This window comes from Primulina eburnea, chromosome 4 (genome assembly GCF_022965805.1).
Source record: "Primulina eburnea isolate SZY01 chromosome 4, ASM2296580v1, whole genome shotgun sequence".
NCBI lineage: Eukaryota > Viridiplantae > Streptophyta > Magnoliopsida > Lamiales > Gesneriaceae > Primulina > Primulina eburnea.
In genome coordinates this window covers 1,107,528-1,135,262 of record NC_133104.1, presented here as the reverse complement: position 1 = coordinate 1,135,262, position 27,735 = coordinate 1,107,528, and the positions used below count along the sequence as shown (strand labels likewise).

Below are 27,735 nucleotides of genomic sequence, written 5' to 3'. Positions count from 1 at the left end.
CACGAATTATTGTTATTAATTATTTGTAAAAAAAAATTAATCTTAATTCATTTTAAATAATTAATCTCTCACTAATCATCGATCATTAAATGTTTCTCCCAGTCTGTTTTCATAAATCATCACCTCAGTTTCGATTTCTGACATCAGCTCACCAGCTCCATCATCAATCTTGATGATTCTTGAAATCGAAAAGATGGTGGGAAATTAAGAAAAGAATCGAATTGTCATAGAGAATTAAAGCAAAATGAAGTTGAAAAATAAGTTTTTCTTCTTTTTGCTGCTTTTTTGCACCTGTTTTTACGTTCTTTGTCACACTAAGGTGGCGGGGGCGATCGAATCCAATGATGAATCTTCGATTCTGCTGCAGCTTAAAGCAAGTCTTTTTGATCCATTGGATGAGCTTAAAAACTGGAAATTGGAAGAAAATGCATCGTCTGGTAGTTCAGTTCACTGCAGCTGGACTGGAGTGAAGTGCAACTCCGATGGTTTTGTTGAAAGTCTTGATCTTTCTCGCAAGTATCTTAGTGGCAAGATTCCTGATGAAATCCAGGGATTGAAGAGTTTGAATTCTCTTAACTTTTGCTGTAATGGGTTCGAATCGCAGTTGCCGAGATCTTTGTCTAATCTCACTGAACTTCAGTGGATCGATCTGAGTCAGAATTCTTTTGTTAACCAATTTCCCGTTGGTCTTGGAATGGCGCCCGGATTGGTGGCCCTCAATGCTTCTGGAAATAACTTTTCTGGTTATCTGCCTGAAGATCTTGGAAATGCTACTTTTCTCGAGAGTCTTGACTTGAGGGGGAATTTCTTTGAGGGCTCCATTCCAATAAATTACAAGAATTTGAGGAGATTAAAGTTTCTGGGGCTTTCGGGGAACAATTTGACAGGGAGGATACCGGCGGAGATCGGCGAATTGGCGGCTTTGGAGACCGTTGTTCTTGGATATAATGAGTTTGAAGGCGGGATTCCTGTGGAATTTGGGAACCTTAGTAATCTGGTGTATCTTGATCTGGCAATAGGCAATCTTGGAGGGTCGATACCTTCAGAACTGGGAAAACTGAAGAAGTTGAACATCGTTTTTCTGTACAAAAACAAGTTCGAAGGCGAGATTCCACCAGAGATCGGGAACATGACTTTCTTACAAGTTTTGGATATTTCAGACAACATGTTATCTGGTGAAATTCCAGCCCAAATATCGGATCTTGGGAGCTTGCAGCTTTTGAATCTGATGTCGAACCGGTTATCAGGTACGGTTCCTACTGCCATCGCAGGATGGACTCAATTGGAGGTTCTTGAGCTCTGGAACAACTCGCTATCAGGCCCCCTGCCTAGTGATTTAGGCCGACATTCGGCACTCCAATGGCTGGATGTTTCATCAAACGCCTTTTCAGGTCCTATTCCTTCGAATTTGTGCAGTAAAAGCAATCTAACTAAGCTGATTCTATTTAACAATGCCTTCTCTGATTCAATTCCCTCTAGTTTATCAACGTGTGAATCATTAGTTCGTGTCAGGATGCAAAATAATCATCTTTCGGGCACAATACCCGTTGGCTTTGGCAAGCTTGTCAAGCTTCAACGGCTTGAGCTTGCAAATAACAATCTCACAGGCCAAATTCCATATGACCTTTCAACGTCAACTTCACTTTTTTTCATTGATTTATCAAGAAACTACCTTCAATCTTCTTTAACTTCTTCGATTCTCTCCATTCCTAATCTCCAAACATTCATGGCCTCGGGTAATGATTTGATAGGAGAAATCCCAGATCAGTTCCAAGACTGTTCACTTTCTGTGCTGGATCTCTCCTCAAACCACTTCACTGGAAGCATTCCAGCTAGCGTTGCTTCGTGCGAGAAATTGGTAACTTTGAACCTTCGAAACAACCAGTTAACTGGGCCTATTCCAAAGCTAATTGCTAGCATGCCTTCATTGGCTATCCTGGATCTGTCGAACAACTCTCTGACTGGAGGGATACCTGAAAATTTCGGGAATTCTCCAGCCTTGGAAATGCTTAATGTTTCTTACAACAAGCTGGAGGGGCCTGTTCCTGCGAATGGGATGTTAAGAACAATCAATCCTGATGACCTTGAAGGAAATTCAGGTCTCTGCGGTGGCGTGCTTCCACCTTGCCAACAAAACGCAGCAGATTCATCGAAAAAACAAGCCCTGCATAACAAACATGTTCTCGGAGGATGGCTGATAGGAGTTTCAACTCTTTTAGCTGTCTTCCTAGCAGGTTTTTCATCTCTCTATGTGTACCAAAAATGGAGGGATGGGAATTGCTTTGAAGAAAGATTCGAAACCGGCAATGGTGAATGGCCTTGGAGACTAATGGCATTTCAAAGACTTGGTTTCAACAGCAATGACATACTAGCTTGTGTCCAGGAATCGAATGTGATTGGAATGGGAGCAACGGGTACCGTTTATAAAGCTGAGATACAGCGATTAAACACCACTTTTGCTGTCAAGAAGCTATGGAGGGGGGTAACAGATATTGAATTAGGAGGCAGTGGGGATCTTCTAGCAGAGGTCAATCTTTTAGGAAGATTAAGGCATAGAAATATTGTAAGGCTGTTGGGATTTCTCCACAATGATTCCGATGCAATGATCATTTTCGAGTTTATGCAAAATGGTAGCCTTGGAGATGCTTTACATGGAAAACAATCGGAAAGATTACTGGTGGATTGGGTTTCAAGATATAGTATAGCCCTTGGAGTAGCACAAGGAATCGCTTATCTCCACCACGATTGTCATCCACCTGTTATACACCGAGACATTAAGTCGAATAACATATTGATAGATTCCCATCTCGAGGCAAGAATTGCTGATTTTGGGTTGGCCAAAATGATGGTTAAAAAGAATGAGACAGTATCAATGGTTGCAGGATCATATGGGTATATAGCCCCTGGTGAGTTACTAAATTTGTTTCCTTCTGTTTTTATGCTAAATAACATCATTTTGCAGTCAAATTAAATAACGTATTCTCGTGTTTTTCTTGACAGAGTACGGATACACGTTGAAAGTAGACGAGAAGAGTGATATTTACAGCTACGGTGTTGTTCTGATGGAACTTCTCACAGGGAGGAGACCGTTGGAACCTGAGTTTGGAGAATCTGTAGATATTGTCGAATGGATCCGTAAAAAGATTCGTGAAAACAAGCCACTAGAAGAAGCTTTAGACCCCAGTGTAGGAAATACCAAACACGTTCAAGAAGAGATGCTTTTAGTTCTAAGAATTGCTATACTTTGTACAGCTAAACTACCAAAGGATAGACCCTCGATGAGAGACGTTTTAACTATTCTTGAAGGAGCTAAGCCTCGGAGAAAAGGTGGCAGCTGCACAGAAGGAAGTGCTGCTGATAACAAAGACAAGCCAATATTCACAGTCTCACCAGTAAATGGCATTCTTTGAGTAAAATAATTACATGTTACTTTTCGGCCGTAGTTGTTTCTTGATTCTAGCTTTTACCAAGATCACGGAGGTTCTGATGTTTTGTTTCTGGACTTGGAGGGATATAGGTTGGGTTCATCTTGCAAATAACCATTAATTCAAATTTCAACCATCAGGTAAATATTGCCTAAAAACATGAAATAAAATCAACCACCTGGCCAACAGCTTGAAACAAAGTTGATTGCACACTTTTCATTCACGGAGATAGAATTTAGCAGCTTGTGAGTGTATAAAGATCAAAACTCAATCACGATATGTTTTCGTACTTACAATCTAACAAAAGGTAACCCAACTATATATACATACACAAAAAGATCACCACTTTCGTGTTTTGTCAAATGAGTATTAGTAAGGTTTAAAAGATATCAAAACCAAGAAAGAAACATGCACCAAGATCTTCGTTGAGTATAGAGTTTCTTCATCATCTTATAAACGTGTTGACAAATGTGTCCTGTTATTTTCATGGGACTTCGGAGCTGTCACCAAAAAGAGGAATGAAAGGACACGTAAACACATGATAACATCGAGCGGGTATGGAAGAGTCCACACAAAAAACCTAGTTCATACCAAGTCCATGAGCATCGGCTGTCCTCATAATTCGAAGTCTTTTCACAGAGCTTAGAAACATCCTGATACAAAAGACAAACCATAAGACCATCAGATGTAAACATAATGTTGATTACCTAGCACCCGTGGTTCAGTACAAAAAGTTATATTTAGTGATAATGGTATAACTTAAATATGGTTAAGCCATACAACTACATGTTTCAAGTACTAAACTATACATGTAACCACAAAGAATCGGAGGGCCAATTGTCTTACTAATTGCACCAACTTACAACAATTGTAGGACAGAGCATTAGCAGTATTTTGTATCTGGTGTTAGCTGTTGAACTCAGATATCATAACCATGTAACAGCCCGCATATCATGTTTCTACCATCACGTGACATATACCGACACACACGATCATAGGGGCATTTGTTGCAGTGATAGATCTACGTTATCGGTTAATTGTCTATACTACAAGAGTGGGTGAGGATTGTTATACAACAAGAGCTGTAAAATAATTAGAGAACATGTAGTTTTAAAACATCGTACTCCCAAGGGACGTCACCAACAAGCATCCAATCCCCTTCTTTATCTTCATATGTGAGCATAAAGTCGGACAAACCACCCAACAATCTTGCAGGTCCTCTTGCTTGCTCCTCCACTTTTGATCCTAATAACAGTAAAACCAACGGTTGGTAATTTAACAGAAGTGAGAGATCACCATATGAGTGTTGAAACTCAATAAAGAAAATACTTGAAATTAAAACTTCCGACCAAAGCTGGCACTTTCATACACTTACATACGAAAATTGCTTCTAGAATACAAATTCAGTAATATTCTATCCAATTTCCAGCTTCAGTAAGCTCGGTGATTACCCCTAAAATCATTACCCATGTAAGAAAATAACTAGTAAACATTTATGGCAGACCGAGTACTAGAATATGCACAAAGCTCATAAATACATTTTCGTGGTAGAAATGATAACTGGAACCCAGGAGTCAACATTGGATCAAACAAACACAGTAACTCGCAAGCTTTTGGAGAAAATGATTAAAAAAATTATAATACTTTATCATAACAAATGAAAGCATAGAAAATTACGTCTTGCACCGACTCCTGCATAGAAACTAAACATGTTGTCGATTGTCTGAGCTAAAGTCTGGTAGCAGTCATGGGAATTCATGTCTACTTTTCTTCCAATAGGGAACCCATCCAAGTTCACCTTCACAAAAAATGAAGCTTTTAAGGGTCGTTTTTGCTTCACAAAAGAGCAGCTCCGGCTGCTTCCAAAGTCGGTATTATCCACTACATTTTTCCTGCTTTTACATTTATCAACAGCCGGACTAAATTCTTCGGTTTCTGGCGATTTCGTATGATATACCAAACTGTTCACTCTGTGAGTTCTTATAGGAGGCCATCCCACAACATGACTGCTGCAAGCAAAACTCACATTAAAAGAATAATTCAATTAAAGGAAACATATGAGACATCTTTGAATCAGTTGCAATGATACAATACAGGTGTTTCCTATTAAATCGAAAACTATCAATATTACACTAATTCCCTAACTATCTAAGAATAAATTCCTCGGATAGAAATAAAATAACAAGATACGCATAACAACATCATCAACAAACAAGATGCAAGGGAAAGGTTACTCCAAGAAACATTTAATGGCCCAGTCGGGTGCCAATTCGCTTTACAATCCCTTATGCCGAAAAACCGAACATTTCTTGTCGAGAAGTATATGGCTTTCTATTAGGTACGGATCCAGGAAGTTCCAAAAGGGAATGATGCCAGTCAAGGCCATCTAATACATTGCATATAAAATTGTTTAGAAACATATAAAATTGTTTAGAAATTTTTTCATTGCACTCTCAAAAGAGAGAATAAATATGATCTCATTTACTAGATTATGCAAGAATCAAGTGATACAAAAAGTTCTTAGCGAAACATCATAAAAATCGAAATCACAACATATATAAATCAAACGATCTTCACCATCTCTCATGTAAAGCACACCATTCAGACAAAAAAATCTGATCTTGCAAAGCCAAAATCTTGACATCCTAGTATCTAAGATTTCGCATAAAATAAACTTTGATGACAGAAATAAAAATAAAAAGTTTCAATTCAAAAAAAGATTATACCTGACTCCAGAGCGGCCTGGAGGTGAAGGTGGTTCAGCTGTTCTTTTGGTGACAGAAGAGGAAGATGATGATGAAGCTACAGATGAAAAATCCCTAGCAGTAAAGATTCTTGCATACTGATGACACCACTGACCCGCCGCCGGCGCCAAAGACTTGGTCTTGAGCTTTCCACCTCCGCCGCGAGAGCCCGCAAGACTAAGTCCGAGGCCCAAATCCAGCTCAGAGTCATCCATGTACGAAGAAGATGCCTCCGACGACATCACGAGAACCTTAAACTGAGCCACTTGAAACTACTCCGCCTTCGCCGTCTGCTCCTCCCTGGGAATCTTGTTCTTCACAAAAGATTCAGTTTTTACGCAAAAAATAATAATTAAGAATCCTTTGAAGTTAAACGAACTGTCGAGATTATTCGGTTTCTTTGGATTTTGGGTGAAGGAAAAGAAAACTGTCGGAGAGAAGGCATAGAAGATGGGGTGGGCCCCGACTGTCGGCTTAATGCGCCTCAACAGACAATACAGTTCGGCCCTTTTGAGTGGGGCCCACGAGGGGACGATCAAGCTGCTGGTATTGTACCAACAAAGAGCAATCAGCTTTGGTTCTTGCCTTGTACTTCCAGCCTCAATCGACACCGTTTCACTCTTTTTACACACAAAAAGGAAGGAAAAATTAAAGAGAGATTTTCTTAAATAAATTCCACTTAATTATTATAATTTATTTTAATTTTCAGTTAAATTAATTTATCAAAATAATATTTTTATCATAATAAATTACAAAGATATCTCTTTTCTTTTAATTCATATTCATCATCAATTTTTTCATCTCAAACTCTATATTTTATTATCTCATCAATTTCGTACGCACGGAAACGAAAGCACACCATTCCTATTTCTTTAAACAAGTATCCATTTATAGTTTGTGCTCTGAATATTATAGAACTACATGTTGAGAATATCCTATACTGAGCCAATTCATCATGTAGATAACCAAATAGATTGGTTGATTCCATAAGAAGTTCAAGGAATAGTTTTATTCTACCTCCATGTGTGAGGAGATCATGTGGAAGATCACGAACGAGAAGGATACGATCTCCGTGTGAAATATCTCATGTGTGTCATTGCTCTACATGTAGTTCCACTTGACATAATAAGAAGAGTTGCAAAAATTTTGCTCTTATTTTGACTTGACTTTAAAATGTTTAGCATTTTTTTTCGAATAGGATTATTGCTTCACTAGGATTTGATTTTGCAATTTCTCGAATAATCTTATGAATTTCATGCATTTGGACATAGAGTGATGATAATTTGAAATAATTCTTTTGTCGAGTTGTATTTTTATGCATTTTATTTTTTTTGAAGGTTTGTTCTGCATCCTCATAAATTATTAACATGGAATAAGGTAGACTTAATTGAGACCATCAGATTTTTTGTTTATATTTGTGTAAACTCAAATTAATATAATTGTTACGTTTCATAACCATGATGATTGGTGATCTTGTTTATATTATTTTGCATGAGCAACAATCGTAATTAGAATATTATAACCTTTGTAGTTTCGTATACACAAATTTATACTCGGGACATGTGGGACCCAATTACCAAGTGGAGTCGCCACCCAATTAGGAATGTGGAGTCCACTTAACGAATCTTTTTGTGTCACAATAACGTAAGGCGACGGTAAAGATCCACCCAACCTACAACTTCAGTATAATTTATTTCTTTATATAATATATCTTATTGTTAATTTTTTTTAAAAAAAATCAAAGGTGTATTTCATCAATAGATTTGAAATACACGGAATTCAATTATATTTTAATTTAATTATATTTTAATGTTAATAATAAAATAATATATCAAATTTTAAATTCATATAAACTTTATTTACATAAAGTTACATAAAATGAAATGAATTTCAAATAACATCATTATTAACTGATTTTGAAATTCATCGTAATTAACATAAAACACTACATAAATATTCATAATGTCGATATAAAGTTCATGGTCTTGCTTCTATAAAACAACAAAAATATATTTGTATAAATTTGAAATCCATGAAATTGAAATTCATCGATCCAACCACAACCTAATATAATTTATAGTTCAAACTTACATTTAACATGAGTGGAGCTCAAATGGTTAGTATAGACCATATGTTCAAATGACAAGAGCTTTGGATTTTCCTTTATCTGCCGTGTGCTCTATGGTGTTTTTGTAGCGATCAATGGGTGGGATTAAACCTCGTCACTTCGTCTCTCGATCACACTACCACAACCCCCTTGCAGCCTCCAAGCCATTTTGATCATAGATATACATTAGAAAAATATCAAGATGATGTGAAAGGAAATCATACAAGGATGAATCTGAAGGGATAAATTTGAAATATATAGATTTCAATTATATTTTTATTATTAACAATGAAACAATAAATGAAATCTTAAGTCCATAACTTACTTATTTAGACATTAGTTACATAAAAATAAAATGAATTTCAGTTGTATCAATTATTGAGTAAACGTGAAATCCATTATAATTAACATGAAATCCACTGTAAATAGAACAAATCGCAAAATGCTGGTATGTATATGTTGGAAGCATCTGTTCAGAGATCAAGACATAAAGGCATCCCCAAGACCAATATTATTCTGAAGACTCAAATTTTACAACAATAACCTGCGTGACAGCAGGTTTGTCAAAAGACTGACAGGCACTGTCAAAACATAGAGATATGCAGACTAGAGGAGCGGTACGATGGATATCTCTTAAAAATGCATATTGATTTGGATTAGTTCTCAAGGAGACAGGCATTCACAAGAAATTTGAGAAACCAAGAAATGAAATTTTATCAGTAAATGAGAGATTTGTGAACCTTGATTGCGTTCTGAACACTTTGCACATCTTCAAACTCGACAAAGGCATAGCAAACACCAGTATCCTGTTAACCATGGACGCATTAGACAATGAAACTACATTGCCAATGAAATGGAGGTATATTAGAAAGAAAAAGAACCTTGTGAATCCTCAAAAATACTCCGTCCTGCTTGATTTTACCGAAATTTTTAACCTCCTGTACAATATCTAGCGTCATTAATGTAGATGGCAAATTCCTAGCATAAACAGATTTTGATTCTCCTGTATATATCCGCGAAAAATAAAGTCGTTGAAGCTGAATAATAAGAAGAAATAGTACAATTCCATTCATAAGAACCAAGTGTCAGTAAGTAGACACAATACATCAAGTACATCTTACAAATTCTCCATGAATGCCTAGTTTCTACATGAGATATGGCCCAAAACAAACATGGAACCAACGTTTAAATATCCATCAAATACAAGCTTAGGCCAATTCACTTTTCTTATTTCAATATTCAAACCTCCCCGCACATTATTAACAGCAATAAATAGAAAAGGGAAGTCAATAAGAGTAAATGAGCTTCAGTGTAAAACACATTACAATCTAACAATCGAACTCAAATAAATACGCATTTCCATGATTCCATCGAACAAAAATAAAAATTACAACCAACCTTCATCTTGTGACAAAGCTTCTTCTGTGACATCTGGACCAGTATCCAGTACACTAGGAATTGAGTGCAGTGGCAAAGGCGGCGACACATGGTTCCAGTCCAAAACATATGGTTTGCTCTGAGAGAATATTGGTAGCTAACTGGTGATGAAGATTTTCCTTTTGCCCCCAACTTTGCACGTTGAAAGGATAGAAATACAAACCACAAGAAGCAGAGGAAAAATAATCAGTATGTAATGAAAACAAAAAACAATCAATGACGAAATAATAAGCAATAAAAAGTGACAATCTTTGACACAACTTCGCCAGGAAATTTGAAAGAACTACCACAAAGCTAGTGCTATTATTAAAATATTCTGCTCAAATGTTAGAAAACAGAAAAAAAAAAAAAAAAAAAGAAAAGGAAATTAGTGGAAATAACTCTCAGAGAACGTGGGAATCTGGCATAACCTCAATTGAAACACTTGCAATATCAATTATCCAATATGTAATGGATAGCAGATACACCAGTTAGAAATCAGCTAAAGTTGATAATACTGGATAGATAACCAATTATCTTCTTTCTCTCTATAGTTCATGTGATTATAACATCTACATGCTTGAGTCATATGTCATGCTTCCATTTAGCTTTGAATCTCAATCAAACAGAGGAATGCCACTTACTATTGAAGCATAAGTCAGCTTCTTGGGTTCTGATATCGGTTTCTCTTCTGCAGAAAGCTGAGCCTCTGGCACAGCAGTCAAAGTATTTTCATTTGATTCACTATTTCCTTCCACTGGATTTTCCACTTCTGGTGCATTAGTTTCAGACTCGTGTTCTTGCTCAGGCTCCTGATAATATTCTTGATAACCGTACTCTGGTCAGGCCCATCTTCTTCAATATGAACTGAGTTAACATAGTCCCAAGCCTCCTCCTCCTCCTCCTCCTCCAAGGCATAGTCTGATACTGTTCAAAACAAATGCTTTAGCCTGCTGATTACATAGTCACTGGACACCTTTTTCCTCCTCACAGAAATATTAATGTATCAACAAGAATATATCCTCAAAAGCAGTGAAATAAGAAAGCTTCCTATCAGTAAATATACGATTACTGATAGGAAATGACGCGATTGAATGCGTAAACATACGATTAATGATAGGAAAAAGCAATTGAATGCCTAAAAACGTGATTGTTGATGATATAGATGTTTTTTAAAAACCATTTTGCCATCAAAAGTGATTGACAAAGGAATTCGTGAGAGAAGTTTTCGTATACAAGAAAGCATCGAGTACTGAAATCACAAAAAAAGCACAACAGATTAGTCAGATCCACCAGGTGAATCGGGAAGATTGGTAGAAACAGTTGGTTGATAATGATAATCAGCAGCCTGTTCCTGCACTGCTGGAGCTGAAGGCTGGTGACCAACTTCTTCATCACCAAAGTGAAACATATCATTCAGAACAAAATAGCCTTTCTCTTGTGGGGCAATAAATAATTAATTAATCCAACTCCAAAAAAAACAAGAAGAAGCTATTTAGAACCGCAAGGTGAGAAAAAATAGGAATAAATTCAATGTATTCTATGAATATTAATGCTCACGTATTAATAATTAGTCATTAATTATTTAAAATAAACAAAAAAATTACAAGTTAAAACATATAAGAAAACCACTAATTAAGATAAATAGTGAAGGATATATAGGGAAATCAAGACTCTATCCGCATGTTTGGACATCTCTATGCTCTTACTAAGAAACGCGGTACACAACATTACATATGTTAGTCTCGAGCTCAAGCGACATTTATCCATGTTTTAGGCGGCTGAATCGACTATGAACGAATTTAGATTATAAATTGTTTACAAATGAGTTTCAATATCGAATTACGATTCATTTGTATTAAAATATAATCAAGGTCTTTTTATCTATGTTGATCATGTGTGTATACAGTTAGCTTACATGTCATCTACTCTAAAACTTGAATCCAACCACTTTTTGTAATTCTTTTTCACAGGCTTTTTTTACATAGAAAATTTTGTGAGGTTTTTTATTCTAGATTAACTTGAATCCAACCACTCTATTTTTTAAAAAAATAATCCAACCACTTATTTGGTTTTGCTGCAATATGTTATTTTTTGGCTAGTCAGCAGTTGGTTATAATATGCTACTTGCAACTTCCGTATTCTTTGAAAACATTGGGTAGAGACTGACTATGTTGTTGATCTATTATTACTTCTACAGAAGCATACAAGATAACTGCAACCGTATGGCATTATTTATTCGACATTGTCTCTTCATTTCACTGCAGGCAGAAGAATTCCCAGCTGGAGATCGAAAAGCTTGGCGTATATGCTCGACTTTCATAATACGAGGCTTGTATCTGGTGCCAGTTCGATTTTTTCTGCACCTGAAAGTCAATGGATTCAAATGTCTTGACGACTAAAAATTTCAGCAGAGAAATTTTCGAGCTATGAATTCAAATCAAGCCTTAAATTTTAGTATTCTGCTTGATTTAATCCGTTTACACCTTGGCGAGATAAAGGCAAAACAGCTTGTTGAGATAAAGGCAAAACAGATTCGGCTAATGCAGATAGGATAAACAAATTAATAAAATTCTGGACGTAATAAATACAATGGACAAATTAATAAATCAATTAAATCAACATACACATATTTAAAAATACAAAATATCGATACAACAAACAAATAAAAGAATCCAAATGAATCAATCAAGAATTCACACACAGATACATCGAATTCGTTCTAAACAATCTCACAAGCTTCACAAGGGATTGTTAATCTTGGGCAGAGTCATGATTTTTGAGCTATCAACTATTATCTCTCTTATCCTTTGGACATGACCTTTACGTCAGTAATGTACTCAATGCCGCTGGAACTAGTCTTCTTGGGAGTGTGGATTCTGAGGAAACCAACCAATTCGAAAGGCTTGCATCCACAGCTGTTTCTTGATTATATTTCTGGAAATGATCAGATCTTACACTGAGGGCAAATAATGATTGATTGTTCTCTTTTTGTGACTTCAACAAACATGTTCCTTTAGATTTTGCAGCTTTCCATTGTGTTACATTCTCCACAGGGTTCAAAACAGAATTAACATAATCACTTCTATTTCTTGCTTGAGTCTTTAATACAGGACTGCTTTCTTCTTCAAGAAACTGAGTTTTGATCAAACTAGTCAATTGATTTTCTATTCTGGATTCCAATGATGGAATTAAAGGCGATCCAGACCACGTTTCTTGGCCATCTGATATACAATCTATATCATCTTCATCTCCATAGTCGTCTTCTAAATCATCGAAGTCACTGTCACCGTAATCTTCTGATTCATCATCACTATCTCCGTCTCTGGCATTATGGTATCTATGATTCGGAGGATATAATACAATACATGATTTGACTGAATTCTCGTCTTCAAATTGTGGTTGACTTGAACTTCTAGGATTTAACTCCTTTTCTTTCTGAACATTCAGGTTACCCTCTGGTAGAGAATCGGTGCTTTCATAAAGTGAATAGTGCTCGTGCGTAGTGATGTTTTCATTAAACGTAACTCTTTTTCTTGGGCTTGGACTCAACTGATCCTCTCCCTCCGGTCTATTTCTACAAACAAAATCAAGATAAATTGTTCAATCTCATGGAACAAAGGCTAAAACAAGCAACAAGTTTAGAAAAAGAATTAAGTGCTCACTGCAACTTGGTGACCAAGTTGGGAGGTGGCGTCTCTGTAAAGCTCTGCTCTTCAAGTAACAAGCTTTGCTGCTGAAAGCTTCGGATTTTTTTTTTCTGCAGCAACTAATCATCATTTAATTCAGTACCATAAGAAACTAACATGTTTCCTCAAAATCAAATCGTGACATAAATTTATACTAAAAAACATCAAGTAGCCATGACCAAACTGCTGGATCAGCTCCAAATAACAAAATTCTGACATCTTTTGAAGAAACTGAAGGAATCAAATTAAAGAATCATTCATGAATCTCTCCCTATTTGGGTAAACTTTCAACTCACCCAAACAGAAAAAATCGAATTAGGAATAAAAAACCCAGAGAGTCCGAAATTAATTACTCAAACTCCATCTCATCATAGAAATCAACATACAAATAGGAAAGAGTCTACACACCTTATGAATAAGCACAAGGTAACACAAACACAACAATTTAACCACTTGCTCCGAAAATTTCATCCGGAACCAAATCAAACTAACAAATGGGTATTTACTTGCACTTGAGAATCCGCCCGTCGAATCCTCTGTTTCCGACTCCTCCCATCTTTCGCATCTCCAAAACATCCGAGAAAACAGCCCATCTGAACAGGAATTTTTGAAAAAATAATCCAAGAGGGCCTTCACAATTGGAGTCGCATATCGGGGGAAAGGGGAGGCCAAACGGTCGAGTTTTGGTGGGGCTCTGTGGTTTAGGGTTTTATGTGTATTATATTTGTTTGAATATTGGGAGTGACCGTTACGCTAAGAATTATGACAGCCTCTTCTCAGATCCCTGCCCCTATTACTAGAGCATGTGTGATTCTCTCAAAACACACGAGCTCCACGTGTCAGTTATATTAAAAAAATTATTTTCTCACGGTTTATTTTAATATTAAAATTAATTTGTGTGGGTTGATCACTATACCAATTTGTCATATGTTTTCCTCGTCCTCAACAATTATGTTGTGTAAAATAATGTATACTAACCATAACCTATTTTAACTTTTTCATGCATGAATAACGAGCTGGACGTCTGAAAATTGTTCATTGAGTTTGGAGCACATCAAATGTTTGTTGACATCTTTTCTTGTATCATCTTGTCTTTTCTTAAACAATCTTCTTTTGGATCATCTGGGTAAGGAAAGGTCTTCACGAAAATAACTCATTCTGGATATATTTCATATGTTACATAATACATCTATGTATAATGTGTAATTTTGGCCGTGAAATTAATCTCCGAGGCATTTTTTTGCAAGTCGTTATTGAATACCAGAGATTTGAAACAACGCCATAATATCATTGTGTAACCCGTGAAACCAAAATATGCATGTCATATTCACAAGTCTTAAGACACGACGACTTCAAACACGATTGTTAGTGACTCATGTAAACAGGTGTTACTTTTTTCATTTCAGTGTATGCAGTCAAGGCTTTCTAACATGACAGAGTAGTCTTGTCTCTCATCATGCATTTGAAGAATATGTTGAACATCATCAGCATTCGGCATCTCAAGTATCGATCATTAAATAGTTCAATAACATATCCGCAAAACTTGAAGTTAACTTGATGACATTTGATTCACCCATATGTAGTTCAAGATAGTCAGCAAAGACTCCATAAGCAATTGATGAACCACATTTGTGTTAGAGTAGATGTCCTGCAAGCCAATGGTTGGCTAGGGAATTTATTGACTCAAGTGAAATGAACAATCTTTATTTTAATATAATTTAACTTTTTATGGTCTTGTTATACTTTATCTATATACCCATGCAAACAGCATAGATAAAGTCCTTGATTATGCTTTAATATAAATGAATCGTAATTCGATGTTGAAACTCATTTATAAACACTGCATATTCTAAATTTGTTCCTAGTAGATTCAGCCGCCTAAAACAGGGTCAAAGGCCGCTTGAGCTCGAGACTAGCATATGTGATGTTGTGTACTGCGTTTCTTGGTAAGGGCATAGAGATGTCCAAAAATGCAGATGGGTAGTCATATGATGATTATACCGAACAACCCTCCATCGGACTTTCCAAGTGGTGATCATTCATCGAAAGGGTAAGTCTGTTAGTCCTTACGACCCAGGACGATACTGAGGCTCTATATGCTAGGGCAGTGCTTTGACTCGTTTAGCGGCTCCAGGAGAGTCATCAGGTGGCGAGGTTGGGTACAGTTGCGACACATATAGGAGCCAGTACATTGTAGTCGGGGATTCACCGCTCACCTACGGGTGTGGATATCCTGTGTGATCTGATGAAATAATAGTGCATGAAATCTCTGGCCAGCGTATGAGATGTACGTTAGAGAAGGAGTTCTCAAATAGTACACGTGATGCCACTATTATAGTTATCACATAGTTATCGAATTATTATGCAACCCTCGATGAACAAATGGTTGCAGATTCGATCGGGATATATGAGATGAAGGGACCGTACTGTATGTTAATCATAATCGACTGGTTCTTGCAGGCACTATCAGTGATACCTAATGGATCATGGGGCGATGCTACTAGACGCTCTTACATAATCAGAAATGAGTTCTGATATTCTTGATCAAGGTGTTGATGAAAAGAATGGGGCTAACTAGGGTAAGCCCAAATAAAGGACTATGTCCTGAACCACAAAAAGTTGTGAACTCACGGCTAGCTGTATTCCTGAACCATTGAGAGTCACACAAGCACTGGATCGTTTGTTCCCGTTGAGAGAATAAATTCAAGATGAAAAGAATGGGGCTAACTAGGGTAAGCCCAAATAAAGGACTATGTCCTGAATCACAGAGAGTTGTGAACTCACGGCTAGTTGTATCCCTGAACCATTGAGGGTCACACAAGCACTGGATCGTTTGTTCCCGTTGAGAAAATAAATTCAAGATAAAAATAATGGGGCTAACTAGGGTAAGCCCAAATAAAGGACTATGTCTTGAATCACAAAGAGTTGTGAACTCACGGCTAGCTGTATCCCTGAACCATTGAGGGTCACACAAGCACTGGATCGTTTGTTCCCATTGAGAGAAAAAATTCAAGAAGTTGAATTTATATCATATAGTAAATTCAAGGAGTTGAATTTATGATAATTAAATTTTGAGAGAATAAATTCAAGGAGTTGAATTTATAAAATTTGATAATTTAATTTATTAAACTCAAATGTTGGGTTTATTAAATATTAAATTTTGGAGGGGATGAAAATTCAAGTAGTTGAATTTATAATTTAAAATATAAATTCAAATGTTGAATTTATAATGTATTTAATTTATGAAGCTCAAAAGTTGAGTTGATTAATTAATAAATTAAATATGGTGGGTAATATGTTTAATGGATTTGTAGGAGTACAAGTCCAACATAATAATTAATTAAAGTTTTATTGGACATTGATTAAATTAATTAAATTAGTTGGACTAGCTCAATTAATAAAATCAAGCACATTAATAATAATTATGTAATTGGACTCTAACTTAATTATAAATAGGAGATGCAAGTCAAAACCTACCAATTTCAAAAATCACACTCTCACACCCCAACAATTTCTGCCACCTCTCTTCTCTCCTGCGGCCTCCAAATAGCTCCCCTTCGACAGATTCTCGCTCCCGGTGTCTGCCGCACGCTGCGCCGCAACTTCCGGATCTCACTCCATCGGAGGCATCAACCCTAATTTCATCCGGTTCAACACCATGCGATGCAGGGTTAATATGTCAGGTTCGGGTTATTCTCCGTTGAATTCCGGTTCGAATTTTAGCGACCGACCTCCCACTGAGATGGCCCCGCTCTTCCCCAGATGCGATTACGAGCACTGGATTATTGTGATGGATAAGCCTGGGGTGAAGGAGCCACGAAGCAGCAGATGATTGACTGTTACGTTCAAACGCTAGCTAAAGTGCTCGAAAGGTTGAAACTTTCTGCTTCCGCTTTTCTCATTTAGACACCAGTGAAATTTTACTTTTTCTTGGTTGTGTATATTCTTTTGTGTTGTTAATGTGTATTTGTTAATTGGGATGGAGATAGTGAAGAGGATATTCTTTTGTGTTTTTAATGTGTATTTGTTAATTGGGATGGAGATAGTGAAGAGGAGGCGAAGAAGAAAATATATAATGTTTCATGCGAGAGATACTTCGGGTTAGGGTGTTAGATTGATGAGGAGACTTCTAACAAGCTTGAAGGTTTGTTCATCGATATAAATTTTCGCAAGATCTGATTTTCGTTATATTTTTTGATTGAATTATTGCAAAATTAACTATTGAACTCGTGTTGTGCAGGTTTGCCAGGTGTTCTGTTTGTTCTTCCGGATTCTTATGTTGACGCCGAGAATAAGGACTACGGAGGTACATTTTCCTTGTCCGATCTTTTAACAACAGTTTTTTAGTATGTATGTAAAGGCTGATGCTTAAATGATTGTTTGATCTCATCTCGAAGTAGATATTTCCTTCCTCAAGTTTGGTTTGCTCTATCTGCGATGTTCCCTGAATAGTCCTAAATGGTGAGGAATTTCTTGTCATTTGGGCAGTGCATAGAGTTTAGAAAACTGAGCATTCAGTGCAGTTCTTGATGACCCGAAGATGTTTCCATAGTGTAGTGTTTAAAGTTTTGTGGTTCAATTTTTGTGTGCTCTTTTTACTCTGGATGTTATATTTATTTCTTTTTTCAACAAGTAAGTTGGTACTTGATTCTGATCTCCCTCTCGTTTATCCACACATAATGTGTTAGAAGTTTACTGTTGTCCGCGGCCGTTGACGTTATCTGTTATGCATGAGTGTGAATAAATTATCTGAATCTACGCGCCTCTCATGGTTTGCCAGCTGAGTTGTTTGTTAATGGAGAGATAGTTCAACGCTCACCTGAGAGACAAAGGAGAGTAGAACCTGTGCCTCAGAGAGCTCAAGACCGGCCAAGATACAATGATCGAACCAGCTATGTTCGGCGTCGTGATAATATGAGATGAATGATTGTCATTGTTCCTTAAGTTATACATCAATGGCTTGTGTGGATTGTGGATTTTAGACTTTCCGTTAAATCTAATTGGCCGACAAACTAAGTCTTCTTATCGTACGTCTGGACAATTCTGAGTCAGTTGATACCTTTGGAACTAGGAACCAATGTGTAATCAACAGTTGAACAGAAGCAACTGCAGTTCACCGGTTCCCTACTTAAAAGTTTGAAATGCTGAATTCTCGTTATATCATATTGCAAAGAGTAAGTTAGATTTATGATTCTTGATCGAGATTTGTTTTGATTTATATTTTGTTTGGATTCATAAAAATGCAAAGCACTATGCGTATGACAAATTGAAAATACCTGAAAGTCGAGTTATAAATGATATTCGCGATGATAAGGGGCAGTTTGTGGCTGCTAGAACAGCCTTAACATAAGGTTTTTTAGTATCCGAGAAGGAGAAGCCATGGGGCTTTTAGAAGGTATTAACTGGGTTACATAAATGAAATTACATAGAGTCCTCTACGAAAACGATTGTGAAGATGTGGCTGATGCAGTTAAAGTATATGCAGATGACTGACTATTCAGAGTTTGGAGATATAGTTGGAAGATGCAGAGAGTTAATAAGTCAGGAGAGTCAGTTTTCTATTTCCTTGGTTCGAAGACAGGCAAATGAGTTAGTTCATCTGCTAGTTAGAAAATGTTGTTTACACTTAAATCCATCTATTTGACATGAGCCACCCTCAATTATAGAGGATCGTTTATTGTACGATGTTACTATGTTTACTTTGAGTAATGAAAAGCTTGTTCTCGTTAAAAAATTATATTCAATCAAATTTTTCTGGCAAACAAAGATAAAATATCTGATTTTGTATTAAATTAATGTTGTATACATAACTATATATTTATTTATAATAATTTGCGATAAAAATATTAAAATACTTAATAAATACATTTATATTTGAGTAGAGAGTTTTATGTGAATCTCAAAATAAAGAACATATGGCAAAAGATCTAAAAATCAGACTAAAAAAAGTAATAGTAAAGGCTAAAGTTGCACACGAAATGCAAAAGAAGACATTATTTTATCTTATGATAGGAACCTCACTGAACTGCACATATTTGTGTGATTCGGACATTTCCACTCAACTTTATAAAAAAAACAGTATTTTATTTTCTAAAAATACATTTAAATGATATCTTATCCAATAAAAAGAAGAAAAAAAAGATATGACTTCGAAAATGAATATACAAAAATTTGAATTAATAATGACATCAGAAGCGCGTATTTTTTACTATTGTTAATAATAATAATAATAATAATAATTTTCTGATATATGCTCAAATCATGCACGTGTCGAATAAATAAGTAATTATTAATAGACCATGCAATTGCGCATGTGCCAAGATGTACCACGTGTCAATAAAATTTATGTAATTTAAACGATGTATTATTTATTGATTAAAATTTACGCCAACGGGATAAATACAAATACATACAACTTCCCGCACATATATACATATTTAATCTATATTGAAAATAAGCATAATACTTTTTAAAAAAATAATAAACATAATATGTATTGCATATACAAACATATATCTATATATTATACATATAAATAAACAAAATGCGAATTAATAATAACATCAAATTCGCATTTTTTTTAAATATTATTAATAGTAATAAATTAGTAATTTATTAACATATGCATGCGCCATGCACTGTCGACTAAATCAGTAACTAATTAATAGACGTACAAACTCCGCACGTGCCATGGTGTACCATATTCCAATAAAATAGACATAATCTCTTTTAAAAAATTGCCTTATAATAAAAGAGGTGACTTTCATGTAAAATCGTCTTATGGATCCTAATCTGTAAGACGGGTCAATCATATCCATATTCACAGTAAAAAGTAATATTCTTAACATAAAAAGTAATACTTTTTCATACATAACCCAAATAAGATATTCGTCTCACAAATACGACCCGTGTGACTAGGGGCGGAGCCAGGATTCGTGAGTACCTGGGGCTGGCTCCATCATGTATTAGATAGTAATAAGTTTGATCGAATTTTCTAAACTCGAATTAACTGAACTTTTTTTAGACAAACTTTATTATGAATATCTAACAAATCAAATCGAAAAATCAATTATTTCGGCCAGTAACACAATTAACCGAAATTTTATAATTTTTTAAATAATCATGTTTTAAATAAAAAAAATCCAATATACCTTGACATTTTTTATTTTCTTGATTCTCTGAGTTTGTCATTGATGTTTGCTCGTTATTTGTTGATATGAACTCTTTTGGTTTAAAAATAACTTGACAATTTTATTTTCTTCATTCTCTGAGTTATTTAACTAGAAATATTCAATATTCTCAAAAATTTACAACAACAAATTATTTTTCAAATTTCATACTTATAATTCAATTTTTAACATAATTTTAAAGTCGTCGAATTTTTATCTAAAAGTCGCATAATTTCAGAACATACGACAATAAATTAACCAATATACAGTAATGAATTATGATTTATGAGAATTGTTTTATTTTTAGTTTTTAAACATGAGATTAAAAAATAAAACTGATAAATTTGTTCTACTTTTAATATGGGGCTGAAAATAATTTAAAGTTTTAAAATACTAATTTTTTTCAAAAAAAAAAAATAGGTGGGGCTGGAGCCCACCCTAGCCCAAGGGTGGCTCCGCCCCTGCGTGTGACCGTCTCACACAAGTTTTTGCTATTTTTTTTATTGATTGTGCACTCACAGTTTTCATGATCGTAAACACGACACTTACTCACAGAACTTCTCACATCTGTCTGTCGAGTACGTGTCTCTCTAATCTCGAACCCAAGATTTCTATCCAGACTATAAGTAATTGGATTAATTAGAACTGATTATCATGAGAGCTGTTATTACAGAATCCAAAAATGATGTTTTTTTATTTATTAATAATAATTAAAATTTAATAAAATACACTTATACATACAACTTGCCACACATAATAAGATTGAAAATAAAATAATAGTTTTTTTTTTTAAAAAAAAAAGAAAAAGCATAATAATTATTGCATATACAAATATAATATATATAAATGTGGAATTTTGGATCTACATCATCTTCCTCAACGGCCCACTACCCCTTCGACCTTTGTCGGTTCAGGGGGAAAACCCTTCACTTCCGCCATGAGAATACGCAAGCATGCTAAGATTTCTCCTCTACTCTATGCGACGTCATCACAGGATACCGTAACTCTTCCTCAAGCGCATATTTGTCAGCTCAATCAATCCCCGTGGGACGTGATGAACTTCTCACCACCAAGACCATGTCCTCCGCCTACGCCACCGTCTCAGGTGAGTTCAATGTCCTCCGAGCTAGCTCGATTTTCCTAGGAGGTACAGATCTGCTGCGCCCTTCTGTTATTTTTGTCAAATTTTTTCAGCATTTTCTGCCGTTATCCTTGGTTTTCTTTTAGGGTTTTCTTGAGCTCACCTTTAGGGTTCTGCTGAAAGAGCCAATCCCACGATTCAATTCCTTCTAGTTGCTCTTCAGAATTTTAATTCCTTTGTGGATTTTTTCTTTCTTGCGTTATTATAGCATCGACGCTTCCATTTTCTTGAACCCGGAATTTTTTTTCGCAGGTCTATGGGAACGATTGTTTCGCCGGAAATGGGAGCTCGAAAGATTCTATTGCAGTTTCTAGAAGGTAACGCTCTCAAATTTTAATTTAATTCACGTAGAATCTAAGTTTTCTCCAGTATTATCCTTTTACAGAAAAATCTCTAGGTTTCTTACTCGGCGCATGATTTTGGTGTATATTTCCACTATCAATTAGCTAAATACCGCTTTAATCATTAACTGAAATGTATCTACTTATATCCCGTTGGTTGCGATAGAATAATTAACTTTTATTTGTCTCCATCGCCAAAATTTCTTTCCGTGATAGGGAGTGGACGAATAAAGCAACGAAATGCGAATATTCCGGCAGCATCTCTGACGGAGCCGCGCCGGATGACACGGAGCAGGAAGCGTGCACTTCTCCGAAAGACAATTCGATTATTTTGTGCTGCAAGACTGATAGCAAGAGTTGGCAATGCGGAAGAGAGGCTGCCAAAGGGAATTCACTTTGTGAGCATCATCTACTCATGCTTCGAAACTATAGCAATTATAACTCCGCGCATTCTGCCACCAAGAACTCGGAAAAATCATCGGTGGAGACTCGGGGCCGCCCACGAAGCAAGAAACGAGTGGCACCATCTTTATCAAATCCAAATGAGTTTTATTATTATTCGGGTTTTGGACCGTGGTGGGGCAAGAAAAGAGGTGAAGTAAGCAAGAAAATAAATGAAGAACTAAACATGCCTAAGAATGATCCTGAAAATGACCAGGAAGCATCCTCTTTGTGCGACATTGGGGATGATCATCTAGACAAAGATGGTGATGAAGAGGAGAAAAACGAAGAGATAGGGAAGAAGAGAGCCCGAAAACCGATCAAAGCTAGATCTCTCAAATCCTTAATGTAATTAGTTTCGATTGTATTGTAACCATCTTCCTGTGTTTCTTGCTAGTTTTTGAATGCGGTGTTCTTGAATTTTGGTGTCATTGCTATTTTGTGTGCGCATTTTGTGGCTCAAGATTTATGTTATCCTTCTCAAACATGCGTGGGACATGGGAAGAGGTGGAATTTAAAGTAATTAACATAATGAAAAGGGTAGGATTGTAATTCCGTCGCCTATCACTTTCAACTTTTATATTCACATTTGATTTATCCATAGATAATGCATGTTCATATAGCAAGTTTATATTTGGTTTTATAACGAAAATTGCACATGTGGTAATGTAAAAATATAAATCCATAAGAAAATATCAAGAACTAAAATTAAAAATTAATAATGTTCAATTTATCATAAATTATTTAACTTAATTGTGATATTACAAATGTTAAAATTTTGGGATGCATATTTTTTGTTTGGCAAAAACTTGTCTGAGACGATCTCACCGGTCGTATTTTGTAAGATGAATATCTTATTTGGGTCATTCATGAAAAATTATTACTTTTTATGCTAAGAGAATTACTTTTTATTCTGAATATTGGTAGAGTTGATCCGTCTCACAGATAAAGATTAATGAGATTGTCTCACAAGAGACTTACTTACTCTTTGAGTGGGTCTCTTGTGAGACGGTCTCACGGATCTTTATCTGTGAGACAGATCAACCCTACCCATATTCACAATAAAAAGTAATACTCGTAGTATAAAATGTAATATTTTTTCATTAATGACCCAAATAGATATCCGTCTCACAAAATACGATCCGTGAGACCGTCTCACACAAGTTTTTGTCTTTCTGTTTTGTTCATTTAATTTGTCAAAGTTATGTTTTAACTTTGTGCTATTTAGTCATGTTTCCTCGAAATGTTTACGTGACAATGTTTTCTTTTTAGACCCCCCTGTTGAGATTAATTATTACATTTTATATAATACTTGACCCATAATATAGAAAAAATAGTTTCTTGGTATAATTTTAGAATCTTCAAAAGACCGCTCTTTATTTTTTATTTTTAGCTCCTATTTCGTTTTTAAAAAAATTAAATTTATGTAAAAAAAAAAGCTTATTAAAGATCAGAAAATTAAAATTTTATTTTTAATATTTCAATTTTTGCTAACAAGGGTACTTTTTATTTAAAAAAAAAAAAATCGACTAGACATACATACACGGAATGCATGCATACGGTTGGCGGATAGCTGATTTTTATAATATGAGATCCTATCGACCACCACATGATGAGATCCAATTTGAACTCTTCATCAATACATACCAAATAGATTTAAGCATAATACTAAGTATGTGGGCTTATTTATTGTTGGGCTAGTCTTGCAATAAATATATTCCATCCGGTTTAAAACTGGTTCGGTTCGGATCAGCTCGATTTATTCTTGGTAGTTATTTTTATAATTCTTCAAAACAAAATTCAAAATAAAATAATTTAGATATGTGCAAAAACTTGTGTGAGACGGTCTCACGAGTCGTATTTTGTGAGACGGATATCTTATTTGGGTAATTAATGAAAAAATATTACTTTCTATTGTGAATATTGGTAAGGTTGACCCGTCTTACAGATAAAGATTCGTGAGACCGTTTCACAAGAGAACTACTCTTAGATATGATAAAGACTTAGGGAAGTTTTTATCAATAAATTGATGACTAAATAGACATACTCTTAGATATGATGAAGACCCAATTTAGAGAATGCCTCTTTACCATGCATCAAAATGGTTTTTTAGAAATTTGAGCAAAAACTCATAAAAGGCACATAAATCCTAAAATCCCTACATATGATATTAATGATTATTTAAAATTCGTGTTTATAAAAAGTAGGCGCTAATCGCATCAACACATCATGTAAAATGTATAAAACACCCGCGTATGTAAAATTAAAAGCGTTTTAGACCTCGTGTTTTTAAAAAAAGCAGACATAAAACTCTATAATAAAGAAGTTAATGAGTATGAGTTTTTGCAATATTGATATGAATGAAATATGTTTTATTTTTAAAAAGATTAATGATGTATTAGCTTAATGATATTTTTACGAGGTTTTATGTTTTTTAAAACTTTTCACGAGAGGATTGGCGTAATTAGTCCGAAAAACCCTTGCAGGTCGGACAAATTGTCTGATTTTTAGAAACACATGTTTGAAAATATATTTAATCTTACATAGGCAGGTTTTTTAAAATATTTCACGAGAGTCGTAGATACAATTTTCTCTAGAAAAAAATGCAGAAAATGAAGAAGAAGATTTCATTCTCAATAATTTTCTTTTGGCAAAAACTTGTATGAGACAGTCTTACTGGTCGTATTTGTGACACAGATATCTTATTTGGGTCATTCATGAAAAAATATTATTTTTTATCCTAAGATATTACTTTTTATTGTGAACATGGATAGGGTTGACCCGTCTCTCACAAGAGACTCACTCTTTTCTTTTTTAGAATCTAATAATTTAAGTTTTTCAAATCATGACTAGTTTCCTTTCACACACAAAAATAAATAAATAAATAAATAAACCAACGGGAACGAATGAGATCGAACAAGGAAAAGTCATGCAATTCCCTTTTTTGAACAAAAAACAAACCTTTGCATGCAGAAGGCAACTTTTCTCCATTCATTCTTTAAATAAGATCAAAAAAAGTAGGATCCAAATTTTAAGGCTTTGGGTGAAATCAAAATAACCACAGACTAAGAATTAAATAAGGTAGCGTGACGGATAAGAATTTCATTAATTTACCTTTTTTTTTTGTCTCGGGCAATTAATATGCTTGGTCGAGTGAAGTCCATATATACGAATTTTATTTTAAATAATTTATACTTTTCTATATTTTATAAATTGTTTCATAAAATTATATATTTTAAATTAAACCTTTGACATGTTTGGATAATACAAAACAATGAACGAATTGTAAATTAAATACACGTAATTAAATATAATCGATCTAAAAAAAATTAATGAACAAATTGTAAATGAAATCCAATTTATTTAAATGACAGATTATTTTAGAAAACTAAAATTTCTAAATCATTCACAAAATGTATATATATATTATTTTTGGTTTAATCAAAATTTTGTTAATTCAAATCGAAACAAAAATCTTGATTGAAGGGTAAGAAAATGATAAACGAGTAAAAAAAAAAAGAACCCGGGTCCCACGTCGGGTTAAAACGGGTCCATATTGGACATGGGCCCCGGGACAGCGAGCGATCCTCCTTACACCCCGTGCCAAGCCACTCATAGGCCACCACGTGGCGACACGCAGTTATGCGTCTCTTTCACAGTCGCCAGTAGGGACAAATGGGCAGAGAGCCGCGACATGGCGGCGGCAGCCGTGTCCCCTGTCGGCTCCGCCGCTGTGATAGCCGCAGGTCTACGGTAGCTGCTTCTTCCCCCATTAGTGTGCGGCTTCCTCCTCCTATAAAATTTTACCGAAACAAAGAATCCATTGGCTTTTTTTTTTTTTATTATTATTATTATTATTATTATTATCATTATCATTATCATCATCATTTAATGAAGAATTGTCCCCGAAATTAATTTGAAAATAAATTATAATAAAAGCAGATTTTAATGTTAAATTATATTTATATTTTTTGTGGCATTTCTTCATCGATATTAGTAGAAAATTTATAGTGTCATAAAAATTTCACAAAGCGTTATATTAAAGTCGAGACATGAACAAAATACGATAAATTGACCATAAAAGGAATAGACAAAAATTGATGTGAGACAAATCTCTTAGAGTAGGTCTTATGTGAGACCGTCTCACGGATCATAATATGTGAGACGGGTCAACCCTATCCATATTCACAATAAAAATTAATACTTTTAGCATAAAAAGTAATACTTTTGCATGGGTGACCCAAATAAGAGATCCGTCTCACAGATACGACCCGTGAGACCGTCTCACACAAGTTTTTGTCAATCTCTTATTTGAGTCATCCATGAAAAAATATTATTTTTTATGCTAATAGTATTATTTTTATTATGAATATCGGTTACATTAATACGTCTCACAGATAAAGATTCGTAAGACATGATCTATTTTATTTTTCAATATCTCATTAATTAATATTAAATTTGTGGTGGTTCTGATTTTATTCCTTTCCCCCCATTCTCCAACATGTTTCGCTTGCAGTAGAGGATTGCAGCCTATACACTGTCAAAAGACAAAATTAATTTTTAAAATAAAGACATAAACTATGACGGTTTATTAAGGAGCCACGTACAGCCGTTGGATTATATCAATTGAATGGGACCAAATGGGTGGTTGTTCAACTAACATTTAAATTTTTTGCTTGGTTGGTGATTTTAATATCAATAATAAATAAATAACTTGATTTTCGTAAAATTGATTATTGACTTTGGAAAACATAAATTGAATAGACCAAATTTTGAAGAAACAAAGTTATTTACATTATTACTAAAAAGTTTCCGAAAACTATTTTTTATTATAAAAAACTACTTTATAAAATTATATGTTAAAAGAGAAAATTACAACATTATCAAGATCATAGTCAAAAAAAAAAAAAGATCATAGTCCAAAATTGTTGGAGCAGGGCTCTTGTGAGACGGTCACGAATCTTTATCTGTGAGACGGATCAACTTTATCGATATTCACAAAAAAAAAATACTTTTAACATAAAAAGTAATATTTTTTCATAGATGACCCAAATAAGATATCTGTTTCACAAAATACTACCCGTGAGACCGTCTGATACAAGTTTGTATCAAAGTGTTGTAGTATTAAAATTCAAAACTAGAAATTATGAAAATTTAGACAATTTTTTAACCCATGTTTATTCAATCAATCCCTCCCGACAACATATGGCTTTGTACCCAAACACCCCGTTTGGTTCGAGGGATTAGGAGTGATAGACTAAT

General features: G+C 34.9%; 4 protein-coding genes and 2 pseudogenes across 6 annotated transcripts; 3 read left to right on the top strand and 3 right to left on the bottom strand.

Annotated features, from left to right (window-relative positions):
* Positions 1 to 73: 73 nt before the first annotated feature.
* Positions 74 to 3,476, top strand: LOC140830458 (uncharacterized). The gene is made up of 2 exons (XM_073193785.1): positions 74 to 2,906; positions 3,001 to 3,476. Exons 1-2 carry the CDS (start codon positions 245 to 247, stop codon positions 3,408 to 3,410), a joined length of 3,072 nt encoding a protein of 1,023 aa, XP_073049886.1. The 5' UTR covers positions 74 to 244; the 3' UTR covers positions 3,411 to 3,476.
* Positions 3,477 to 3,615: 139 nt separating this feature from the next.
* On the bottom strand, positions 3,616 to 6,736 carry LOC140830457 (auxin-responsive protein IAA12-like). 2 transcript variants are annotated; one of them, XM_073193783.1, is made up of 5 exons: positions 6,152 to 6,736; positions 5,103 to 5,434; positions 4,550 to 4,670; positions 4,017 to 4,078; positions 3,616 to 3,925 (listed from the first exon to the last, which is right to left on the bottom strand). In XM_073193783.1, exons 1-5 carry the CDS (start codon positions 6,409 to 6,411, stop codon positions 3,876 to 3,878), a joined length of 825 nt encoding a protein of 274 aa, XP_073049884.1. In that variant the 5' UTR covers positions 6,412 to 6,736; the 3' UTR covers positions 3,616 to 3,875. The 2 variants fall into 2 exon arrangements, with proteins under 2 accessions (XP_073049884.1, XP_073049885.1); XM_073193784.1 differs by having other exon boundaries at positions 5,103 to 5,431; positions 6,152 to 6,734.
* Positions 6,737 to 8,255: 1,519 nt separating this feature from the next.
* LOC140829582 (uncharacterized) lies at positions 8,256 to 11,142 on the bottom strand (annotated as a pseudogene).
* Positions 11,143 to 12,259: 1,117 nt separating this feature from the next.
* On the bottom strand, positions 12,260 to 14,112 carry LOC140830468 (uncharacterized). 2 transcript variants are annotated; one of them, XM_073193802.1, is made up of 3 exons: positions 13,888 to 14,112; positions 13,358 to 13,452; positions 12,260 to 13,269 (listed from the first exon to the last, which is right to left on the bottom strand). In XM_073193802.1, the coding sequence occupies exons 1-3, from the start codon at positions 13,972 to 13,974 to the stop codon at positions 12,516 to 12,518; spliced, it is 936 nt and encodes a 311-aa protein (XP_073049903.1). In that variant the 5' UTR covers positions 13,975 to 14,112; the 3' UTR covers positions 12,260 to 12,515. The 2 variants fall into 2 exon arrangements, with proteins under 2 accessions (XP_073049903.1, XP_073049902.1); XM_073193801.1 differs by having other exon boundaries at positions 13,358 to 13,461; positions 13,888 to 14,111.
* Positions 14,113 to 16,882: 2,770 nt separating this feature from the next.
* On the top strand, positions 16,883 to 18,502 carry LOC140830469 (multiple organellar RNA editing factor 2, chloroplastic-like; annotated as a pseudogene).
* A 2,920-nt stretch (positions 18,503 to 21,422) lies between these two features.
* Positions 21,423 to 23,013, top strand: LOC140829654 (uncharacterized). Its single transcript, XM_073192960.1, has 3 exons — positions 21,423 to 21,655; positions 21,944 to 22,008; positions 22,249 to 23,013. Exons 1-3 carry the CDS (start codon positions 21,488 to 21,490, stop codon positions 22,823 to 22,825), a joined length of 810 nt encoding a protein of 269 aa, XP_073049061.1. The 5' UTR covers positions 21,423 to 21,487; the 3' UTR covers positions 22,826 to 23,013.
* The last annotated feature ends 4,722 nt before the right edge of the window (positions 23,014 to 27,735 follow it).